Here is a 25,952-nt window from a genome sequence, read left to right on the forward strand (position 1 = left end):
GAATGTATTTATGGTCTAAATCTTCTGAGAAGTGGCAGCCATACTCCAGCTGCCATCTGCTTGTTGTTACTTACTCACCTCAGAGCTTCCCACTTCTTCACTCCAACTTCTGATTTCGGGTTGTTGAGACATATGGAGCATACATGACCAAGGAATCTTCCAACAGTGCCTAGGATCAACATGACAAGCCAAACAGCATCCCCTTTCAACAGCACTAACTGCTTTCTATTCTATTTCTAGAATTAAAAACAAAGATAACAGGGTTGATATCTCCCAACCTGTAAATCCTGGCAGTGATAGACTCCAGTAAGTAAGTGTCCACAGACTCAAAGGCATTGGTCACAAGTAAGGCAACAGTGTTCTGTACTTCTCTCTCATTGCTTTGGGGCACCAAGTCCTGTGAAAGCATCACTTATTCAATGGTGATCATTATTTGCACAAATCACTGCTGCGAGCTTGTAGTAAGTTTAGGTTGTCAGCTCATGCAGCCTGCTAGTGGGAGACTCAAAGACATAGAACATATTCCTATTTGAAGCCCAATGGTAGGATTATTGAATGATCATAAATTTGACAAACTGTATGGGTCTGTAACCTGTGTTTTATTCTTCCTCTACCGACGCCTCCATTTGTCCTTATTCATTTGTGAGTTGTAGCATATATGATGTTCTCACTATCTCTGTCAAGCTCACAGTCTAAGGTCTACTGGTAACTATGTTGGTGGTAGAGGGAACGCCTGACTCAACAGGCTGTGCTGGACCATACATTCTTAATCCATCTGTTTAAATTAAGAAAAGATAATCTATTTACAATATATTTTCAATTAATAATCATTTTCTTCAAGCAAATAAGATATTTTTGTGTTAATCTTGATAATCCTCACAAACGAAGAAGGGTCTTGACCTGAAATGTCAGCATTCCTGCTCCTCTGATACTGCCTGGCCTGCTGTGTTGCTCCAGCTCTACATTTTGTTACCTCTGACTCCAGAATCTGCAGTTCTTGCTATCCAAGTTTCTATTTTTTTGTATCTTTGTATCTTGCTTTGTTGTTTTTTATATCTCTACCACTACCTTGTCTCTACAATATTATTTGCACTTCTGTAAGTTCTTGTTAAGATTGCAGGGCACATTTACATCAGTACTACATTACATAGCCTATCAAGATATCGCAATTTTTACTTAGCCTTTCTGATGACAGAAAAAAACTTTGTCTTAGCTTGCTTTCAAGTCAGTAGGCCCAGGAGGCTGCATTTACTTGCCTCGTAATGTCTATTGACAATTTGGGTCTCTCTTTAGCATCTCTTTTTATCAAATTTTTTGCTCATTTGATTGGCCTACTATTGGGCCTGCCTTCAAATAGGAATAGTGTATTTTCCATGCCTTTGAATTAATTCCCTTAGGTTCTGAAGTAGAAAATCCTTCTTCCCTTCACCAGCCACCATGGCTCATTGCAAATAAGAGGTTCATTAACAACTATTGGCTTGTCTGATTAAAAATCAGCATACAGGCCTTTGAGAACTTATTGCAATTTTGATGAAGGCTATAGTTCTATCTTCTCGTTCAGGAGTGATCTGATTCTGCTCAGACTTGTAAACGTAAGTCCAAGATTTGTTGTGAATATAACAGTGAGGCAAATAATGCTCACAGTTATTGAAGTCCAAGCTGAAGAACAGTTTAAGACAAGGCAGATCCTGGTTAAATGTGAAAATCAGAAGTTTGCTGACCAAGATGCATTGGTTACTGCCAGCTATTTTAAATTTGTTCATAGGACATGGGCATTCATGGCTAGGCCAGCATTTATTGCTCATCCCTAATTGCCAAGAGGGTAATTAAGAGTCAAACACTTTGCTGTGGGTCTGGATTACATGTAGATCAGCTCAAGCAAGGACAGCAGATTTCTTTCTTTAAAGGGCATTTGTAAACAATGTGCGTTTTTACAACAATCAATAATATTACATGGTTGCTGTTAGGCCAGCTCTTTAATCCAGATTTTATTGAATTCAAATTTCATGGTGGGATTAAAATCCATGTCTCCAGAAGATTGGCCTGGAATTCTGAATTGTTAATTCAGTGACATTGCGGTACGCCACCATCTTCACCCTCCTCAGTTTTATGGAGACAAGTTTTTGTTGTCTGATTCACTGTTGAAATGCATTGAACACCATGAAGTTTATGCACTTATGTGCACAATAAAGTCTGCCACAGAGACTGAAGGACTGTCCATTTCAGCGTCAGTATCCTTTTAATACTTTGATAAGTGTTGATCATTTTCAGGCATCATATCTGATTCCAAAAAAAATCATTTAAGTTTTAATTATTGTTGGACATTTCAAAAATCAAATGATTTGCTTAATTTAATTTGATTTGATTTGATTTATCGCTGTTATTGTGTACTGAGGCACAGTGAAAATTGATGTTTTACATGTTTTACTGGCATATCGTACTATACAAGTGCATCAGGGTAACAGAACAGAGTGCAGGATACAATGTTACTTGCCTTGTAAAGTCTCTCAGACAACTTGGGTCTCTCTTTAGGTCACTCTTTATCAAATTTGTGCTCAATGGATTGGCCTTCAAACAGGAATAGTTTATTTTCCATGCCTTTGAGTTAATTCCCTTAGGCTCTGAAGTGGAACATCCTTCATTCCTTCACCATCCCCATGGCTCATTGCTGTCTAGAAGGTGCTGAGGCGGGTCAACATTAACATTTAAGAGGTCCATTGATTAAGTCTGATAACAGCAGGGAAGAAGCAGTTCTTGAATATATTTGTATGTATATTCAAAAGTTTATACTTTCTGTCCAATGGAAGAAGGTGGAAGAGAGTATAACTGGGGCAGGAGGGGTTTTTGATGATGTTGATTGCTTTCCCATGGTAAGTATAGATGAAGTCAATGAATGGAAGGCTGATTTGCGTGATGGGCTGGGCTGTGTTCACAACTTCGTGCAATTTCTTGTGGCCTTGGGAAGAGTAATTGCCATACCACACTGTGATGTATCCAGTTAGGATGCTTTCTATGGTGCATTTTTAAAAATTTGTAAGCGTCATTATGGACACGCTGAATTTCCTTACCCTCCTAAGGAAGTAGAGACATTTTTGTGCTTTCTTGACTGTAGTGTCAATGTGGATGGAGCAGGACAGATGGTGATCATCACTCCCAGGAACTTGACATTCTTGACCGTCTCCACTTCAGCACCATTGATGCAGACAGTGGTGTGACCTCCACTCTGCTTCCTGAAGCCAATGACCAGTTTATTTGTTGCACTGATGTTGATGGAGAGATTGTTATCTTCACCCATGCCACTGAGCACTCTAGCAGCTCCCTGTACTTTGTTTCATCGTTGCTTGAGATCTGACCTTCAATGGTGGTGTTGTCAGCAAACTTGCAAATGGAGTTGGTGCAGAATTTGGCCGCACAGTCATGTGTGTATAAAGAGTACAGTAGGGGGCTGAGTACTCAGCGTTACAGGGCACCTTACTTGTAGAGAGTCATTAAATTCAACAAACATATAGCTTGTACAACTAGTCTCAGTAAATTGCCAATGGGGCTGTTACTCAAATGGATGGATATTGCAAAATTTCTGCACATTGTCAAAAAACAATTGATTGTGTTACTGGGTCAAGCAGTCAATTTATTGTGTTACTAAGTCCTGGGATAATTAATTGAATTACAGGTTCAGGCATTGATTAATTGTTCCTCTGGGCTGTTACTGTGGTCTTGGACTACGGTTACCCAAGGATAGATACAAGAAATTGCTGGCATGGCAAAAAAACAAGGTTGAAAAGAAAGGACGTAAAGATGCAACAAACCCTACATAAGGTTTATAAGCCTTCATAACCTACATTGGCTGGCATCCCCATAAAGAAGATGTTTGGCTTGGAGAAGAAACTAAGGGGATGAAATCATCAAGAAGACACCAGGAAGTGGCAGCAAGCTGGTCACCTACTCTCAGGGTTTACTTCATTGCCTGACAACTGATTGAGCGAATGGCGTTGAATATGTGTATATTGAGAACATGTTGCAATTCATGAACTTGTACACTGTTATAAAGAAAGGTAAAATACACCATTTTTCACCCAATTCAATCTGTGCAGTTTAGATTTGTTTCCACACAACGTGGCAAACTGACGTTTTACCAGCCACCTTCCGTTCCGAGGGAGGGTCACCGGACCCAAAATGTTAACTCAATTTTTTCCTTCACAGATGCTGCCAGACCTGCTGAGTTTTTCCAGCAACTTCTATTTTTGTCCCTGATTTACAGCATCCACAGTTCTTTCAGTTTTTATTGGCAATAATTCTGGTGCCAACACATGTAAAGCATATTGTTATCCTTTTTTTCTCTCTTAAATCTGATCTTTCTTTCCAGCTCTTGATTTCTTTTCCTGTGCTTTATTTGACATTGAATTTACCCACTCATTTACACTTACTCTCTGCTTCCTGAGCTGCTCACTACACAATCCTTCAAGCTAATGTATAATGACATAAACAGTTACTTGGCCTGTTCACTCAGTATCTTGTTGCTCTTGGTGGGTGTTGTGCCATTTCCATCAGGCACATACAGTCTCTTGCCACACAAAAAATGATGGGAATTAAAGAGGCAAGGGAAAATCTAACTAACAGGCGGAATAATTTGTACCACAAATTTTGATCCATTACATCTGGAAAATTCCCAGCTAATGCTGACTAATATTTTCTGAAGAAGTCTGCCATATTCACGTTGCTCTGACAGTTGCATTTTGTTTTATTTGGTCCATTACAACACTTAACTGACAGGGTAATAAAGAGCTCTTTATGAACTTTCCAGTAGTTCACTGGAGAGATATTTCTTATGGTGCATGCTAAGCCATTCAAATGTGAAAGGCTGTGTTTCAATTGCTTGAGTGATGGAGACTGAGCTAACACAAACATGTATGCTCTGGGGAATGATAAAGTGTTGGTGAATTTATTTTGTCTCCTTTTTAAATCCTAATTTTGAAGAATGGAAGGTAACCAATGCACAAATCTGAACTGGGACCTTTAAAGGATAACATTATCTAATATATTTTGTTATGTTTTAGTGTCATCTTGAAAAGTGTTTAAATTTCATACATTTCAAAAACATATCTCAGCGATGGTGTTGACTTTGCTATGAAGAACAGTTTTAAAAAGCAAAATAGGATTTTAAGGAGTTATTTTATTTATTATTTCCAGTAACATCAGAAGCATGTGCCAAATGTTTACAATGTTTTGCAAGAAAGCAATTGGCGTAAATCTTCCCATTTAATGATACTGAAACCACTTCTGAAAAAAAATGTTCAAAAATTAACTGCTCAAATCTTCAATGTCAGTTTTATGATAAGTTCTGGCATAACAGACTCCCACCCACCTGATCATTCAACCATTTCCTGCAGTCAGCTCGAGAGTTGATATTTATTAAGAAAACAGAACACCAAAAATATGCAAGATCTATAAATGTATAAATGGATGTATAAACGTAACTCAATGTAGCTGAGTAGAGGTCTAAAACCTGTCAGTCCTTGGCTATATGTAATATGCTGAGAGATCATGACATGACATGAAAGATGGCAATAGAGCATCAAACAAGTATGGAGATTTTGCACAGTCTCTCCGAAGAATTGGAGCAAATGGTAATGGAATCTATTGCCCTCCTGAATGTAAACATCTCAGAGGGCTTTTCTCATTAAAGTGCAAAATGGAAAAAATAGCAGTTTTTAAGAAGATTTTCAATCCTTCCCCTGCTTCATGAGAAATCAAGGCAACTCAGTCAATTTGATATGAAGAACTACATAGATTGAAAAACCATTTGGAGAGGTCCATGCCAAGCAGACTGCAAAGTATTCCTTAAGGAAACAACTGAATATTTGGTACACACTTTCTCAGAGACTTAAGGTTCTTTCTGTTTCTGTGAAGTCCATTCTTCTGTAGAGTGCAGGTAACTGAAATCCAATTCCCATTAACAGTGGATCAACCTGTATGCATATCAAAGAGGCTGTTTTCCCTCTTGGTTTTCGCACGGGAGAGGTTCCAAATAGGTTTCTGCAGAAGGCTTACATTTGTAGGGCTAGACTGCCAAAATTGAGTTAGACTATCTCTTAGCAATCCAAAGATTTGGGGAGGCTATGAGAAGCCAGTTCCATCTCAGCAGGTTCATAATATTTGCAGGAGCAAATAGATTCACAGAAAGCACGCCGAAATGTTAAGATAACATAGGTGAAAGCTCAGTGTTCCCTAGGAGTGTGAACAGTGAGAAAAGCAAGTATCGTTTTTCTTTTCTAAACCACTCCACTAGGCCAATTAGTTCTCTGGTAGGGAATATCAAACAACAGAAGTGCTCATCTTCTGGCTCAGTATCATGATGTGATGACCAGGACAAAGATTTTTGTTGGCCTATAGAGTGGTTGGTGAGAGGAGGGAGTTGTCTGAGAACGGGGAACTAGTTAAATCAATCAAAAAGTGTCTGAGCTTCCAAGCATCCAAGGATGTGGGCATTACTAGCTAGTCCAGCATTTATTGCCCAGAGTGTATTTAAGGGTCAGACGCATTGCTGCAGATGTGGAATCACATGTAGGTCAGACCAAGTAAGGATGGCAGATTTCTTTCTCTAAAGGACATTAGTGAACTAGATGTGATTTTACAACAATCAGCAATGGTTACATGATCACCATTGATCAACTTGTTATTTCAGAATTTCATCAAATTCAAATTTCACCATCTACACTTGTGGAATTCAAAAACATGCCCCCAGAATATTAATCTGAAGTTCTGGATCACTAGATCAATTACGTGACCACTTTGTCAGAGAGGATATAACCCCTTTCTACAGCATGATTTGCTGCATTCTGCTAAGTGTTTAAAGGTCCAGTCCTTTAGTGAGTGTCAGTAAGCAGATGAGTGAGTGAATGGGTATTTGGTTACGTTGATTAGCTGGGTGAAGTGGTGTGGGTGAGATGAGAAGGGTGGTTAGGCAAATAAGTGGATAGTCAGGCTGGGGTATTTAGGTGGAATGGGCATGGTCAGATCTGGTTGGGGGTTATTAGGTCCAGTTGGGGTAGTTGGGTCTAATAGGGGAGGAAGTCAGCTAGAATTGGTCTTTAGGTTTTACTGGGGGTGGGGGTGGGGTCGGGGTCAGATCTGGATGGGGCAGTAGCGAAGAGTTTGGATGAGTGATTGGGGTGTTCAGGGATGGTTGAGTTGTGTCTGGTTAGGGGCTGGTTGAATCTGATCACAGTGGCAATCGAAAGGTTTGGGAGAATAGTTGGGTATTAAAATAGGCTTTAAACAGTTTCCTAGTTTATATGGTTTCTCCAAATTATACAATTTAAATAATTAGTTGGCATAAATGCAGTCTGTCTGCAATATTTCCTAATCCCAATTTTTTTACCCCTTCTCTCAGATATAGAGACCCAGTTCGTTGAGTTAACCTCAGTCATTTTGTGGTCCATACTGTCATAGAGTCCCTACAGTGTGAAAGCAGGCCATTCATTCCATTGAGTCCACATCGACCCTCCAACCAGCATCCCACCCAGACTCATCCCCCCCTATCCCTGTAGCCCTGCATTTCCCTGGCTAATCCACCTAATCTGCAAATCCTTGGATGCTACGGGCAACTTAGCACAGCCAAACCACATATAACCTGCACATCTTTGGACCCTGGGAGGAAACCAGAGTGCCTGGAGGATACCCACACCAGGCAAACTGCACACAGATGTCACCTGAGGGTGGAATTCGACCTGGGTTCCTGGCACTGTGAGACAGCAGTGTTAATCCCCGAATCATCATGCTGACCCACGTCCTGTAATGATATATTCTAGAACACGGTTCACTTTAGCTATAGCTCTAGGCATTGAACATGAACTATGAGTGCTTCATACACTAAAATGCTCAGATAATTTTCATAACTTTTCTGTGTATGGTATACATATGCTTAACATTTGACCTGCTGATGTGTATGACACACTTTTCTCCAAGTCAGACATAATGTACCAATTATGCCACAGATGCTGCCTATGTGTTGAAAATTTCCAGCAAGTTCAGTTTTTCTCCACCAGTAAAATGCAGCCTATATTGACATCAAAAAGGAGTCATTACTAGGGTTAGGGTGAAGAAAGTGAATTTCTTCTTTGGTCTGCTTACTGACCAAATGTTCATGGAGCATCCACTGCAAACGAGAAGCCTGGAGGTCAGCCTGATATTGGGTTTCAGATCATATTAACATTGTTATTGGGAGTTATGATATATGTTGTACTTGAGAGGAAACTCGCCCATTATCAATGGATCAATTTAAGGCCACATGCCTCGCAGGTAGTGTCTCTCAGGTAAGTCACAGGAGTGTGGTGGGAAGTTCAATTTAAAGATCAGCCATGATCATATTTAATGGCAGAAGAAGGTTGACAGGCAATATGTTCTACTCCTGCATATACATTATGTTCCTGTGATTGAACAATAGGAGGGGGATGAAAGAGAGCTAGCAGCATATCTCGGTAGTGCTGTGAAGTACTCTTGCTTCTGTTGGTTCAACAACATACCTAAAAGATTACTGAGCCAACGGCAACTCAATATCTTGGAAGGGTCCTTGTTCTAATATCCTTATTAGCATTGGTATGAAGCCTAATGTTGGTTTTAGGTAGCTGGCCTGTACACCTGAAAAATGGCAGAACCAAAAATTATTTAGAAGTCTCTTTGGAGCACAGGAAATTGGTCCCTGATTTTGGCCCTCTGTTCATCCATTTTTTGGCTGTAAAATAGGCAAACTAATGGCCATATTCTATCTAGTTATTAAGTTTTAGCATCTTTCTTCCTCAGAGAGCAAACAGTAAAAAGTAAAATGTGACTGTTAATAAAACATTTAAAGGAAGGAAAACATAGGGAGGGAGTTAGGAAGTGAAAAGGGTTACAAGCAAACAATGCTATTGGTAGCATGCTAATTTTTCACAGTTACCTTGTTAAGTGTAGTCAATATGACATACTGCAGTGTCTTGCATGAAATTCCCTGAAGTTAATGCATAGAAAATAAATCAATTTATTCTATTGTTGTGGAAGTGATATTGGGGATCTCTAATGTGTCTACCATATATCTATTATCTTCTGTTTTCTATGGAGACTGGGTTTGGCTCTTGCCACAGAACGAAGAGGGTCGGCAGAGAGTCCAATGAGTCCCGCATGCAAGGCCCAAGACAGGCTGGTGTGGCAGTAGCAAGTCCAGGTGAGTCCCAGAGGTGAGGCCCAGGATGGGCCGGTGTGGGAGGTGGCAAGTCCCTTAGGGACTGCAACTGAGGCCTCCAGGATGGATGCCCAGTATCACTTGGCCTGGCTGTCTGAAAGCTGGCACAAAGTTTGCTGAAAGACAAGTACGTTTCAAAGGAAAGCTTCTTTTCCTTTATTCTTATGCTGAACTTTTATTTGTGAATCTCTCAAGTCTGTAACACATACTTAAGGATCCTCAGCCTATGTACCCTGAAACTAAGATCGCGCTAAGAGGTGACATTACAAACTTTTCACTGCACTCATTGGAGTGCACGTGACAAAGGTTAATTCAAACTGACAGTACCCATGCAAACAATGATCCAACAAGTCAGCAAAAAACAAAAGCTGTTGCATTTATTTCAAAAGTCACACAGATATAAAATAAAGGCCTGGATAGGTTTTGTCTCACTCTCAAAGTGAAAGGCAGATAATGCAGTTGGCAATACGTTTGCATCTGTCCACTTTCTCCATTGTTAAAATAAAACACAAGCTTCATTTTGGAAATGTATCTTGAGGTTTGATTGGTACTGTACACAAACCAACTGCCACTTTGCACATATAAACTACTTCTTTCAACATTCTTAAGTCTTGTCTATGTTTTCAACCAAGGGCTTTCTATCTCAGACTTCCTCTTTGTTAGTACAAATCCTTTAATATACAGCTTTCAACCTTACTCCTGAAGGTAGACCATGGGATATACTGGCCTAAGTTCAGGACAAGCCAACTAAGTGTTAGGTAATTTTGACTACAAATGTTATGCTTTGCAAATGTCTGAACATATCTTTGTAAGCAATCAGATGCGCCGTTCACTAGTTCATTTGGGGAATTAAACCATGAGTAGGACCAAGCACACACAAGCTTTAGCTTCAGACAGTCTGTGCAGTCACTCAGGAGCCAGTCTCTGTCACTGTTTGTTGCCAAAATAAAACTGTGAAGGCAAGCTGCCATTAGCTGCATTGTTTGGAGGCAGAAGTTGTGGTTGTGCCTTGATGCTTAGCTTTTCACACCATCAGGCACAAAGCCCCCTTAATGTTTTTGACAAATTCACAGCAAGCACAGAGAAGTATCAGGAACAACCGTGCAGTACAAATTTGTTGCATGATTTCAGCTCCAGGGATCACATCATACTGATGCAGTGTCAATTAATTTAACCTTTGTTGGCTACCAGGAACAATGGAAATACCTGCTGGAATCAAAATTATCTTTGTGGTTTGCAGTTTGCTTTTTTTCTGCTTACAAACTGCAAATGTTAGTTGCAGTTACTTAAAAGCATCTGAATAACTTGTAATATTACTAAATCAGAGCTATGCCATTCTTCAAATTTACCAGATATGTTTCCTTGCATAATGTGGCATAGGAATAAATATATATATTTATATACAATGTTGTAATAATAACAATTGGACTATCAGCATATGTTGTCCTCAGTTTTGACTGATACATGCCATAATGGCTGCAATGTTTCATTTCACAGCTGCTTTTCTATCGATAATTAATTTTACTGAACTTACTTTTGTCACATAGCCTGATCCATTTAATCTAATGCGACATGTTTTATTATAAATTCTAACCAGCATTGAGGACTTCCTTATTTTAATACTTCTGTGGTTCATGTAATAGTATTGAAAGACACTACTGTTTCTGTTGAACCATTGCATTTGTCAAATGCAATTTCATGAATAAAGCTTGAGCACTTGCATCTTCAAATACTAAAGATTAACAATTAGGGACAAACACCATATAGAGTTTGTCTACTGAAGCAACTTAATTTAGGTGACAAGTTTAACGTTGTGTTAAATAAGGCACCACATGTCATTTTAGTAAGTTTGCTCAGAGTACAGGAACTGTAGATATATAGGAAATGTTTGAAGTGCTTGATGATTAACAAGGAAAAGCCAGTCTGCAAGTCATCAGCATGATATAAGCAGTGGATTCACAAGGGATTGATGACTCTGTGTATTTTCCAAAGACTTTCCAGATAGAAGCTCGCAGGCAGCAAGTTCACGATACAGGGCATTCAAAACCTCCAGGATATGAGCCTTTCCTGTAAGAAATAAGAAGTTTTTTTTGTTGACATACTTTATTATTTTTCTCACTTCTCAGTTTTGCCCACCATCCACTTCATTTTGCATTAGGATGCTGCAAAGGTCTTTCTTTCACAGATTTTCATAAACACAATGAAAACACTTCCAAATTGACTAACTATGGGGGTGGAGAAGGACATAACCAAAACCAAAAACATTTCATGGTGGGAAGAAGGCCAAGAGACAATTTTACTGAAAATCAAAATTCAAACTACTGGAGTTGGTTTACAAGCAGCTCTTCTTTATGTTATAATGACTCTGATTCCATGACATGATTTATTTTAAAATAAAACGGAATAAGTATTTTACATACAGCATGGTCCTATAAATAACATTGATATGAAAAACCAATTAATCATTGATAATTTCAACATTCCCTTCTCCCCCCTTGGTCTGTATGTTCAAAATTCATTTGCTCAGCTATTCTCCATAAATCTCTTATAATCCATCTCCATTGACATCGTCCTTGTCATGGTAAGCTCCTCCTGTGGTACACCACTACTCAATTAAAGGACATCTTGTGGTACAGTGGTAGCATCCCTACCTCTGGACTTGAAGCTCTGGGTTCAAATCTCAGTTTAGGATGTAATGGCCAAACAAGCTAACAATCAATCTTTCTAATGTCCCCATGGCAGCCATTAAGAGAAGGAGAATTTACTGGTCACCCAAAATCAAGTGTAGCTGCAGTATAATGCATTAAACACTTTAAGTTTGGGCTTTTGGCATGGGCGAATGACCATTGTGCTAAAGATTTCCATACACTCTCGGTCAGTGACCTTTTAGATTAGATTAGATTAGATTAGATTCCCTACAGAGTGGAAACAGTGAAAGCCCTAGTCTCTTTGTCCCATTATTGACTTCCAGCTGCTTAACTGCTGCTCTAGATTTTTATTTCCCTTTCAAAAGCCACCTCAAAGCTTACTTTTTTGACCAAAAGTTTGATAATTTTTCTTAATATGCGTGTTGTTGATTCCTGGCATTTATTGGCATATTTTCCTCCATTGACTAGAAAGTTGTGAAAGTATTATGTTTATCATTGATGTGTTTTCCTGACTCTTTAATACCCAGCTGAGCCATGAGGTCAGATAGCACTTCGGTTTTTAACATCTCACTTGAAAGGTGGTTGCCAACAACGATGCAGCATTCTTTGTGTACCCTGCTTGTCCGAGCACACTAATCTAGATTATAAGCTTTGAATTTAAAAAAATCCTTTGAGGTCAAGATGATGCCATTGCAAGAAAAGGCAGATGATGATATGTATTAAAAACTGGCAAGAACATTTGCATCTATTCATTTTACTCTACAGTCAGGTCTGCTTGGCAAATTAGTTCATTAAAATACAATATTGGATAAGCAAGATAATGAGGGGCTAAAATAACAAAATGAACAGGCATGTAGAGGAAGCTAAAAATTGAGTTTTTATCTGGGATTTCCCACTTGCTGAGCTCCCGAACTCAGCTGTTCTAAGCCGTCACTCTCCCAAACTTAAAGAATATTTCAAGGACAATATTGGCAGAAGCTGAGAAGCGGCCTTTGTCTCAGGGGCTGGGGATGATGTATGGATTGTGGAGCCTAAATAGGGTGCAGATGTGGCAAGACCAGTGCCAGAGAGAGAAAAAAATACACTGAAATATCTCAAAGGAGTTTTAGAGAATACAATCATGTGTCATGGGCTGTTGTTAATGCTTTACTGCATTGTAATCAAACTGATCAATGAGCAATGGAAGACAAAGAATGGGAATGCTGTTGACTTACTGTCAAAACCATGGATGTCAATATCAGTAAAATCTGTTTTATGTTAACCTGAATACCTTTTATAAAAAAATGCTATTACTTAACATCCTGTCTGGCTGGATAGTTCTACAGCTGTTTATGTACTTGAAGTAATCCTGGAATGCAAGACATACCATCTATTAATTTTCCACTGATGTTGTGCTGCAGAAGAAAAATCTCTCCTTGTACTGCTGTATGGTATACTAACTGCATTTTAGAATCGTGGAATCACAAGGCACTAAGGAGGCCATTCACCTTCTCATGCCTATGCTGGATCTTTGGATCCCATATCCCTGCTCCTTTTCAAAACCCTGTAATCATTTTTCCTTCAAGCGCTTATTCAATTCTCTTTTGAATGTTACTATGGAATAACTTACACCACCCTTTTAATTAGTGCCTTCCAGAGCACAAAAGGTTTGTGGCTGGAATTTAGTACCTCCCTAGAGACAGGCTGTGAGGCCCACTTAAAGTCAGTTGACAATGTCGAGAGGAAAGTCCAATGTTTTCCCTCTATTTCACAGAATTTTATCAGTAGCAGAATCCTCAGCAGCATGGAATCCCACAATTTAGCCAATTAAGTGGTCTAGTATCAGTCTCTTCTCAGCCCACTGGCATTTTAGCTGTTTTGGGATGGGCTGCCATCTTACGATGAGACCATTTGTTAAAGCCGGGTGGTCTCCCAGTGGATATACAAAAATCACTTTTATGGTGGTTTTATGGGCCACAGTGGGCTTCCCTACAATAATGGGTACCCCTGTGTTAAACTGTGCCATTGGAAGTTGTAGTCCTCGAATCTCTGAGACCTGCCCAGACTTGGCACATTGAGGAAAAAAATGCTATTCGACCTGTGAGGGCATCTCAACACAGGGCTGCCTTCTTCTTCCTGCAGCCTCCACAGCGTCCAACTCTATTTCTGAAGCTCTGGAGGATGACAAGCTGCCAGCAGCCTGACTGGGCTACCATCTCAAGAAGGGGGACAGTTCTTCTCAATTACACAGTCTTTTCATTTGACACCACCAGTCAAATACCCCCCAGGGTCCCACTGATCTCCAACATGGCATAAAGTTTTGCTTTTAGGGCTGGCAATGTGACTACCCACCTTCAGAGGAAATTCCATCACCTGTGTCAAAAAATGTTTCCTCATTCACCTCTGGTTTTTTTGTCATGTAATTTAAATTTGTGTCCCCTGCTGACTGGCCTTTCTATCGCTGAGAATATTTTTTCCCTATTTATGAAATGGAAAGCCTTCATGATTTTAACAACTCTGCCACATGTCCTTGTTTCCTTCACCGCTCTAAGGAGACAGAAGCCAACTGTTTCAGTCACTCCACAAAAAAACCACATTTTTTTCAAAAATTCCATTCACGGGATGTGGTGACGCTGGCTATTTATTGCACATCCCTAGTTGCTCCTGAGAATTGGGTGGTGAGCTCCCTCCTTGAACTGCTGCAGTCCATTTACTGTAGGTACTCCAATAATGCTGTTATGGAGGGTTTTCCAGGCTTTTTTTCTTGCTAAGCCTACAGTAAATCATTTCTGGACCCTTTCTATGGTCTTCAAATTTCCTGAAAATAAGGTTCCCAATTTTTTTCCCATCAATTTGTTAATAGAATGTGAGCATCGCTGACAAGAGCAGCAGTTGTCACCCAACATAATTGCCCTTGGGAATATGGTGGTGAGCTGGTTTGTAGTATAATCTATGTAGTGTTAGGCACATCTACAGTGCTGTTAGGGAATGGGTCCTCAGATTTTTCTGTGGATAGTTATGAATCAATCACATCTTCATATAGGCCAGATCTGGTCAAAGGCAACATATTTCCTTCCCTAAAAGGTTCGGTGAACCAGAAAGTTTTTGCAATGGTCTACCAGTTAAGTGGTAATAATTACTGATTCTAGCTTGTTCCGAATTTATTTAATTAACTGGGTTTAGCTTTCCACAGTGTTATGGTTGAATTTGAACTATTGATTGTTAGTCCTCACCACTACTTATTTGGTAAAGTCACTCTGCCAATTTCAGAAATCTGTTTCCCAAACCAAGCCCATTTCCAGCCTGTCATTTTCTCAGAGTTAATTCAAGCTTTGGTGGACAACTCAACCCAGGGAGGTAGATGACAGCTTTATATAATGATAATGTGGGTAAGAATATCATTTCCATTCCATTTTAAAAAAATCTTTTATTGCTGTTGGGTGCATTTAATGAGTGTTCGTTAATCCAGCATCCTCTTAAAGGTGAGAATTGATAGATTCATCAAGTAACTGCTTTCACCCTTACCCCAGATACAGATGCCAACCTGTGAAGTCTCTTCAATCAGGACTGTGGCCTACTGTGATCGAAGCCTGACCAAGAAGTAGTTTTCCTCTGTTGCTACCATTGGACTTTGATTACTCCCATTCCCCACATTCCACCACCACTGGGCTCTGATCAACTCCCAACCCCTGCACCCCTGCCACCAATTCCTATGCTGCTGGGTTCACCAATAAGTAGTAAATTAACCAATATGACCTTCCCCTACTCAGGAACTGAGCTCTCTTTTCAACCCTGGAATTGCTAGCCCTGTCTAGTCTTCCCTAATCTGGTGGTCTCGGCTCTCTTACGTGACACACCTTTAAACCCCCCCAGACTTTCCCTATTTCTGGTCAACTGCACTCTGGCATGTCTACCTCCCCTTCTGGTTGACTGTCTTCCCAGCATGGATATTCCTACTTTCATGGATTTGATGCTTCCTACTTTCATGCTTTTGACCTGCCTTATAGCCCAGTTGTCAATCAAGCCAGGCCTACAGGTGGGGAACTAATAACCAATATCATTAAAATACAAAGAATCTGAGAGAATTTTAAATGATGGGTTTAAAATCCTTGACTTTCTGATTGATTCATTCACAATGGGACAGGTCAGTAAAAATTCTGCCCATTCAGTGTCTTTGTTTGATGTTTATGCCACCTTGTCCAATAAATCAACTGTTTAGCCATCTACTTATTGCATGTATTGAACTGCAAATAAATTATTAACTCACCATGTTGAGGGTTACTGCAGGACTCCAAAGTGCTGAGCAAGATTTTTCCTAGTGATCTCCTAGACACATTCTAGATAAAATAAATAACATCTTTTTGACTACATTGTAAAATGCGAATGCATTTACGCTAACATTTTGGCTTTCAAGCATCTTGAAAATTGCTCTTAATAACCTTCCAGCATTTGATTCTACATAGGCATTTCTTTTCTAAAGTTTAGGAGATATTAAAAAAATCAATCACCGCTAATGTGCAATTGGAAATGAGCTTTTCCTTATTACGAGAGACTATTGCAGTAAATTACTGAAAATTGTCAGAGCATCATTCACTCACAAGGTCACGTAGCTGCTGGAGGAGCTGTAATACATCCATCAGCTTTTCTTCAATTAGTGACAGTCGCACTCTCTCTGTCTCTAACATCTGCAGCTCCATCTGAAGCAACTCTGTCTCATCTACTTTCCGCTGTAATTCACACAGTAAGGACCCTTTCAGCTGAAAAATACAAATGAGCAAAAAAAGCTGAGCGTTTTAAATAAAACAAACATAACACAGTAGATCACAGGATTTGAGATAATGGGAACTGCAAATGCTGGAGAATCCAAGATAATAAAATGTGAGGCTGGATGAACACAGCAGGCCAAGCAGCATCTCAGAAGCACAAAAGCTGACGTTTCGGGCCTAGACCCTTCATCAGAGAGGGGGAGGGGGATGGACCCCATCCCCCTCTCTGATGAAGGGTCTAGGCCCGAAATGTCAGCTTTTGTGCTCCTGAGATGCTGCTTGGCCTGCTGAGATCACAGGATTTGCTGCTTTATAACAAAGGTTTCTGATGCTTTTCGAGGATGACAGCGACGACAGGACTGAATCAGAAATTCCATTTTGTGCTTTGGGAATTTAATTTTACAATTCATTTATTACTGAATGAAACTAATTATGAATGTGTTAATTATTTATTTGGATATTTAATTTTTATTCCTTTACATGCCTTAAGAATGCACATTAAAGTGCACAAAATGAATCAATCAGAGCTGTATAGCAATCCCCAGAATAAATTTTAATTGCACTTAGGAACTGGCCAGCACTTTTGAAGCAATGGGGAATTGTGCTACGATTTGGCAGTAGTAAGGTAGAATCCCAGGGCTTGGTAAAATAGGTTTGAAAGAACTGCGGCTGCAGTGGTTCATCCTGAAAATATTGATGACAATGAAAAGCACAGATATCCCTCACAATAAGAAAATGGTGCATTTGACATAATTTACATCATTGCATCATACATTTGTAAATGTCTATCAAAACTTTTTCATGAAAATGGCACACCATTATTTTTTGCCATTAATGTACTTTTAGTGGGCACTAAATTAAAGCATCATGCTGTTCAGAATTTTTACCTGATCCATGCTGGTTTCCATTTGCTGCGTTTTATATTCCTTTAATTCCAGTTGCTCCTTTAATTTTGCCACTTTCTCAACCAGTTCTAGAGTTGCGCTATTGCTTTCATCACTCCTTAAGTTCCCAAATTCTGACAGTAGCTTCTTAATAGTCTTATCATCACAACTATGAAAATATAACACATGAATCAGACTATCATGAGATGAAATGTGTTGTGCATGCATACAAATTGAAAAACTGTTAATTGAAAAGTGAAAAATTATATAATAATACAAAATAACACTGAATGTAATTGTAGCTGTTGTTCATATGTTAATGCAATAGTAACTGTAAGGTGGGCAGTTAAATGCAGGAATCCAAAAGTTGCACTTTGAAATGCAACACTCCCAGTTAGTTCCATATGTTTCTGTCCAGCTAACCATTCAAAAACATTAAGTGGCATTAAGTTGTTGTAGCTGTGTAACAGATAGAGAGAGTCATAGAGTGAAAGATCTATTGAGTCATACAGTGCAGAAACAGATCCTACAGTAAAACCAATCCATGATGACCATAATGCCAAACTGAGCTAGTCCACCGGCCTGTGCTTGGCCCATATCCTTCCAAACATTTCTCACTCATGTTCTTGTCCAAATGTCTTTTAAATGTTCTAACTGTACCTGCTTCCATCACTTCATATGGAAGTTCATTCCACACGTGAACGTCTCTTCCTGTAAAAAACTTGCCCCTCCTTTTTTTTAAAAATCTTTCTCCTCTCATTTTAAAAATATGTCCCCTACGTTTGAAATTCCCCACCAGAAGGAAAGGGTACCTGCCATTCACCTTATCCATACACCTCATTATTTATAAACCTCAATAAGGCCCCTCCTCAACCTACTACGTCCAACCTCTCTTTATAACTCAAACCCTCCATTCCAGGCAACATCCAGGTAAATATCTTTTGAATGCTTCCCACTTTAATAATATCCTTCCTATAACTGCGCGACCGAAACTGGAGACAGTACTTCAGAAAAGGCCTCACCAAAGTCCTGTACAACCTCAACATAATGTCCCAATTCCTACACTCAAAGGGTTGAGCAATGAAGGCAGGCATGCTAAATGCCTTCTTAACTACCCTGTCTATATGTGATGCAAACTTCAAAAAATTATGTACTCAAATCCCTAGGTCTCTCTGTTCGACATTACTTCTCAAGGCCCAACTTTTAATTGTATAAATTCTGCCCTTGTTTTGTTTTATCAAAATGCAATATCTCGCATTTATCCAAATTAAACTCAGCCACTCTTTGGCACATTGCCCCAAATGATCAAAATTTCTTTGTAATCTTAGATAATCTTCTTCACTGTCCACTATACCACCAGGTTTGGTGCCATCCATAATAGTGATATAGTATATACACACTAAATGATCTCATTGTAAATGATATTCTGGGGAAGAATGATCATAGCATGCTAGAATTTCAAATTCAGTTGGATGGCGAGAAACTGGAGTCCCACACTGATGTTCTGCAATTAAAGAAAGGAAACTTTGTAGGCAGGGGGACAGATTTGGCTCCAGTGGATGGGTTGGGAAGACTAAAAAGTAGGACAGTTGAGCAGTGGCAGTTAATTAAGGGGATACTCAATTTCTCCCAACTATGATATATTCCAGAAAGGAAGAAAGATTGTAAAAGGGGAATAAATCATCCATGACCAGGCAAGAAAGTTAAAGATAATACAAAGCTAAACCGAAGGTATACCGTATTGCAAAAGTGAATGTCAGGCTGGAAGATTGGGAAACTTTTAAAGATTGACAAAGGGTTACTAAAAAAGTAATAGAAAGAAGAAAGGTATGAAACAAAACTAGTGAAAATTATAAAAATGGATAGCAAAAGTTTCTATAAGTATATAAAAGCGAAGACAGCAGATAGAGTTTTTGTTGGTTCCTTGGAAGATTAGACGAAAATGAGAAACTGAGAAATGGCAAAGTCGCTAAATCAAAATTTTGCTTCAAGTTTCATGGTGGAGGACACTAGTACCATCCCAATAGTAGCAGGCAATGCAGAGAAAAGGAGGAACTTGGAGCAATCATCATTACTAGAGAAAAGGTACGAAGCAAACTGTTAGGATTGAAGACAGACATGTCTCCATGACCTGGTGGCCTACAGCCTATGGTTGTAAAGGAAGCGGTAGTAGAGATCGCTGATCCATGGTTTTAATATTCCAAAACTCCCTGGATGCAGGAAAGATGCTAATGGATTGGAAAAATGCTAACATGATGCTCTTATACAAAAAGGGAGGGAGGCAGAAAGTAGAAAACTACAGACAAGTTAGTTTAACATGTGTCATTGAGAAATTTCTGGAAACCATTATTAAGTAAGTAATAACAGGGCATTTGGAAAGTCACAATGCAATCCATCACAGTCAACATGGTTTTACTTTCTGCCTCCCTCCCTTTTTGTATAAGAGCATCATGTTAGCATTTTACGAAGGGTAAGTCATGTTTGACAAATTTTCCAGAGTTTCTTGCAGATATAAAAAGCAAAATCAATAATGGGGCTCCTGTCGATGTAGCAAGATGGGCTGGGATGGATTTCCAGAAGGCATTTGATAATGGGCCACTCAAAAGTAAGTTCACATGAGGTTAGGAGTCATTTATTAGCTTGGATAGAGATTTTGTTAACCAACATAAAAAAGAGAGTTGGAATAAATGGGTATTTTTCTGGTTGGCAACTTGTAAATAGTACAGTACCACAGCATTCGGTCCTCTGGCCCCAACTATCTACAGTCTATATGAATGACTCAGATGCAGGGATAGAATGTACTATGGTTAAGTTTGCAGATGACACTAAAATAAGTAGGCAAGTATGCAGCAATGAATAAATAAGAAATTAACAAATTGATTTGATTTTGATTTTATTGTCATGCATAGTGAAATACAGTGAAAATTTTAGTTTATGAGTGCTACAGGCAGATCATAGCAAACAAAGAATGTGCAGATCAAAAAGATTTGGAGGCATAGAGGTTATATTGCAGGTTACATTATTTGAAGCCAGAGTCCGTTCAACAGTCTGATAACAGCCAGAAAGAAGCTGTTGCTGAACCTGCTTGTCCTTGTGTTCAGGCTTCTGTATCTTCTGCCAGACGGAAGAGGTTTGAGGAGGTCATTAACATGAGCAATGGGTTTTTAATGATGTTGGCTGCCTTCCATTGCAGTGGTCTGTGTAAATAGGGTCCATGGATTGAAGGTTTGATTCCTTGAAGGATACGGATAGGTTAGGTGCATGAGTGAAAGTTTGGCCAGTGAGGTTTAACGTGGATAAATGTGAGGTGATCTATTTTGGTCAGATAATTGAAAGACATTTACCTAAATAGAGAGAAACTTCAGAATGCTTTGACATTGAGGGATCTGGGTGTTCTCATGTATCAATTGCAGACAATTAATATGCAACTACTACTTAAATTTTGCTGTTTATTGGTAAAGGAGTTGAGTATAAAATAGGGTTGTGTTGCTGCAACTCACAAGGCATTCGTAATGTGGAGTATTGTTTTGCTCCCCCTACTTGAGGACAGATGTAGTTACACTGGAGGCAGTTCAGAGAAGGCTAATTAGATTGATTCCAGAGATGAGGGGTTTGCCTTTTGGAGAGAGATTGAACTGTTTAGTTTTATGCTCACTGGAGTTTAGAACAATGAGATGAGATCTAATTGGGATATCTAAGATGCTAAAAGGGATTGGTAACGTAGAAGTAGAGAATTTTTCTTCATGTGGAGCAATCCAGAATTGTGAGGTCATAGTTTCAGGATAAGGGGTAGCAAATTTAAAACTAAGATGAGGAAAAGTTACTTATCCCAAATGGTCATGAATCTGTGGAATTTACTAACCCAAAATACGATGGATGCTGGGTCAGTGAGTAAATTTAAGGAGGAGATAGACAGATTTTTAGTTAGGAATCTGTTGAAAGGTTATGGACAGAAAATTGGAGTTGAGGTTGAGATCAGATCAGCTGTGATTGTATCAGATGGGGAATCAGGCTTAAGAAGCTGAATTGCCAACTCCTGCTCCTAGTTCTAATGTCCTAAAGCGGTCATAAAATTGTAAATCTTGTTCATTTCAGTCTAAGTGCCTTTTTAATAACATAAGTGTTAATTATTGTCAAGCAACTTCTCTGACCTTCATGATAAGTTATTACAAGTGTGAAGTTTCATTCCTTCATATTTTAACTGTTTGAGATTTTAAGAAGTTAGTACTTCAATTATTTTTCTTTGCTCTTTATCTTAATCAAATCTCTCTTTCCTTTTCTTCATTTTTTTTTCTCTATGTCTGACTTGACACTGACTTTATGCATTCTGTTTTGAAATTCCATCTCAGTCCTTGTGTGGATATTTCCAGTCCCCACCATACGGAGCAGAATGGCAGAGGGTGAACTCAATCAGGCAAGAAGTCAAAAACCACATCTGGCCAATTGCCTTTTCCTTCCTCAGGTGGCTGGTTGATTATGTTGTCAGCAGGTGACAAGAATCCTATCTCCATGCATTCAGATCTCATTATTACCTGGTGCTTCAAAAACCCACCAACAAGCAGGCATGTATCTGGCAAGTTGCATTTCTTCATTCACTTTCAGTGTTAAGTACATGTTGCTTTATTTTTGTAGTGATACAGCTTTAAATGAGATGTGATCATGACTGGCTGGACCAGCATTATTGCCTATCCCTAGTTACCCTTTAGATAATGGTGGTGAGCTGTCTTCCCGAACTTTCGCAGGCTAATGTGCTGTAGACACCTTTCAAGAGGGAGTTCCAGGGTTTAGCAACATTCAATAACTTCCTGATACTTCCCACAAAAGACACTGAATGAAATATAAATAAAACTTTGGATGATACATGTTGATCAAATTTCTATTATATACCTCAAAGTGGAGCTCCAACACAGCAAGTATGTTGAAGTACGCTCCAGGATTTTGACCCAGTGATTTGTGCATAATGTCTCAATCTGATTATCTATGCAGTTGTTTGCCTACTCAGGTATCAGATACCCAATTTCGTCCCTTACTGTTATGATATCAATACGTTCTTTCAGCAATTTACTGCACAAAATATCTTCACTATTAAGGGCAAACCTAACTAATAGCAGAAACTGTCTCTAATCATGCCACAGCAAATTATTGCCAATATTAAATATTGCAAGGAAGTGACATAATCTACTAATCTAACCGGAACACTGCTCTCAACTTTTTGTGAACATACTGGTCATACTGGAGCTCCGTTTTGAGGTATCCAATAGAAGGTGGATCAATATGCGTCATTTGCAAGTTTAACTTACTTTTCTTTCAGGATTTTTTTTGGATAGTATCAAGAAGTTATGAGAATGTCGCTAAAGCCTAACTGATCGATCAATGTTCTTTAGGTCCAGGGACTGTTCCACAACTATCTGATCTTTCATAAAGGTTATGGTTTTACACTACTTACACAACTGATAAATAATGAGAAGGGATCAAAAGCACAATCAAAATTTGTAAAACAATATATTTTTATTGGTAACTTTGAAAGAAAAATTCTACTGCTTTTAATCACACAAATTTCTATCTTCAGGTTCAAGGTTATAACTGTCCATTCTTCTGATGTTTAATGTTCATCGACAAATTGTGAAAAATATCCTATTATATTTTCTTGTGGTTTTGGGATCAATTAGCATTGATTTTAAATAATTCAGATAGTTTTGTTCACTACTTTGTCTATATTAAATCACACAATGAAATTGTTCTTATCTTAAATAGCTGTTTCAGAAACCCAGGTTATTTCATGTAGATACATGCATGTTACCTACAGAATTTGACAGAATTAGCAACATTTAAGATTGCATAATCTATGTATTTGGAGGATACAAAAGAAAGGTAACTACACAGATACTGAGAAGGAAGATTCTAGTTAAATTTCAACAATAAGTTGGTAATCTGATATCAAATGCAACTAAGTAACTAAAAGTTCAGTTGTCTGAAAGACCGACTTACCCATTTCCACAGCAACAAAGTCTGGTCAGAAGTTTCTTCAATTCCTTCACCTGACTCTTCTGATCTTCAGTCCACTTCTCATCTTCTTCATCTGAGGCTGCCTGTCCCTCTACTGAACGAAACATCTGCTCTTCAACTAGTAGATAGATAGGGAAGCGAAGCTTTTATTCTATTTAATCTCTTTGAATTGTAGTGACATTTCAAGGCCAGATAAAGATTGCACTATTCAGTTATGTAGGAATTTTCTTGCACTCTTCTTCCAGCCAAAAATGAATTATTAATGAACGGTTTTCCAAAACAGAATTTTCCCAAAGCACCCTATGAAATTTCATTAGTTCTTATGAGTTGTTCATTTGTGAGCTACCAGCCTTACTTCACTATGAGTACATAATAAATACAAACTAATCAGACTTTTCACGTGTTAACCCCATGAGGGGTTGTCTTTTGGAGAGAGATTGAACTGTTTAGGCCTGTGTTCGCGAGAATTTAGAAGAATGAAAGGAGACCTAACTGAGGTATATAAGATGCTAAGGGGGATTGCTAATGGAGAAATAGAGAGAATGTTTCCTCATGTGGGGCAATCCAGAATGAGCGGTAGCAGATTTAAAACAAAGATGAGAAGAAATCAGGTGCAAATTAAAAAGTAGAGTGATGCAAAGACTGAGACAAAAATAGAAATTGATGGCAAAGCTCAGCAGGTCTAGCAGCAACTACGGAGAGATATCGGAGTTTTGCTGAAATAATTTCTGATTTCTGTCCACAGATGCTGCCAGACATGCTGAGCTTTTCCAGCAATTGCTATTTTCTCCTCTGGTTTACAGCATCCTCAGTTCTTTTGGTTTTTATAATGTAAAGATTGTTCATTATCTCACTTAACAAATATCTCGACTTAGTTAAGGTACACAAGTGATTTAATGTTCCTCATGAGCTGACTATGATATTTGGCAGCAAAGAAGCAAATGTTTGAACTCAATAATTATTCAACACAACTGTATGTATGGTTGCTGTAACATACTTTATATGATGAAACATTCTGTGCATTGAGTGGTTTCAAATGGTATCTAATTTAGTCTTGTGTATTTCACTAGCTGGAATAACTGTACATTCAACATAATTTGCACATTTCTCTGGAGTTTAATGATTCAAAAAATGAAACATTATGAAATCAATTTCGACAGATATACTAAATTTAGCACAGATGTCCTGCACTTCCTACAGTATAACACTGGAATTGTTGCATAAATCAGGATTGTCCATCATTAATGCAGGTATGTATGCATGCCTGCTGTTTATTTACATAGGCTATTGATTTGATTACTATAATTAAAAACACAGATTGAGTTGTTCTGCACCTTAAAGTCAGTCATGATGGTGCTCACAGGTGATATATTCTGGCCTCTATTGCTTAATTTACTCTGAACAAAATTACAGCTTTTCTTTCAAAGCCAGGCAACAGACAACATCCTGTTCTAATATTCTAACTGACAGTAACAATCTACCTGAATGTTGAATGAATCTTAGGCAGACTACCGCCCATAGAAATTTAACTTGTCTTTTTCTTGAACATTTGTTCTTCAACTATTGCTTCAAACAATCCGGAAGCCCTTATTCCTTTCAGCTTTGAAATGATTGAATGTTAATACTCATTCCTTTGCTATGAGATTCATTATTTTTCGCTTGGTATCTTAACAATGTACGCATAATAATTAGATTAGAATGGTGTGGAGAGCACTGGCAATTTTGTATTTGTATGTATGAATTAATTAGATACATTCTTTCCTGCAAAGGTAGTGTAGTCTGGTGCAATTTGAAGCATTTCTGCCTTCCTTCAAAAATATCTTTTGCATTGAACATGATTCCTTGCACAGAAAAATGTTTGCTTTTTGCTCACTGGGTTTTAATATTCTTTCATTTCAAGACTGAGATCCTGAAGATTTCAACTCTGTTAACCATTCTTCAGTAAGCACAGGATAGATTTACATCAAAGTTTCGACAAAACTGTAATTTGTCTGACAGCATCTTTTTTTCTCTTCCTCCCTTCACATGTCTATCCAGCACTTATCAAACCAGTGCAGAGAAACCCCAAAATTAGGTTTATTGTAGTTTTAGGGTGGCGCCTGAACTATGTGACCATCACATCAGATTCTGAAAATTTTGCAGATGAAAAGTATGTCAGTAGAGAGTCTGAATACACAAAGATACTTCACAAGGTGGCAGTCAAGTTGGTATGTGCCAGATATAGTATCATATTAAAGAAATGTTAACAATGAAAGCAGACGCACAATGGTATCAACAACTTGTTAAATCAAAATAGTTAAATTTGGTGGAATGATGCTTATTTTGGTAACTGAGTTTGCTGATTCTGAACATTAGATTTGTGTAACAGACAATACAAATACGACATTCTATGGACTGCTTCACAGAGCTAAGCTCGTATTTCGCGCCAAACATATTGGACTGATGAGTCTTT

At 38.6% G+C, this 25,952-nt stretch overlaps 2 protein-coding genes across 2 annotated transcripts in view; one reads left to right on the top strand and one right to left on the bottom strand.

Annotated features, from left to right (window-relative positions):
- The window catches only part of cfap92 (cilia and flagella associated protein 92 (putative)), a 175,509-nt gene that overhangs the window by 7,997 nt on the left and 141,560 nt on the right, over positions 1 to 25,952 (top strand). Inside the window, exon 2 of the mRNA XM_048547589.1 lies at positions 9,097 to 9,199. Within this exon, the coding sequence (XP_048403546.1) occupies positions 9,097 to 9,199 (103 nt within the window). The remainder of the gene's footprint in view (positions 1 to 9,096; positions 9,200 to 25,952) is intronic.
- efcc1 (EF-hand and coiled-coil domain containing 1) overlaps positions 5,156 to 25,952 on the bottom strand; it is a 74,048-nt gene continuing 53,251 nt past the window's right edge. The window contains exons 3-7 of the mRNA XM_048547591.2: positions 23,483 to 23,618; positions 17,498 to 17,663; positions 16,443 to 16,601; positions 16,112 to 16,181; positions 5,156 to 11,284 (exon numbers count right to left, since the gene is read on the bottom strand). Of these exons, the coding sequence (XP_048403548.1) occupies positions 11,151 to 11,284; positions 16,112 to 16,181; positions 16,443 to 16,601; positions 17,498 to 17,663; positions 23,483 to 23,618 (665 nt within the window). The 3' untranslated portion in view covers positions 5,156 to 11,150. The remainder of the gene's footprint in view (positions 11,285 to 16,111; positions 16,182 to 16,442; positions 16,602 to 17,497; positions 17,664 to 23,482; positions 23,619 to 25,952) is intronic.

Source organism: Stegostoma tigrinum, chromosome 11, assembly GCF_030684315.1.
Source record: "Stegostoma tigrinum isolate sSteTig4 chromosome 11, sSteTig4.hap1, whole genome shotgun sequence".
Taxonomy (NCBI): domain Eukaryota; kingdom Metazoa; phylum Chordata; class Chondrichthyes; order Orectolobiformes; family Stegostomatidae; genus Stegostoma; species Stegostoma tigrinum.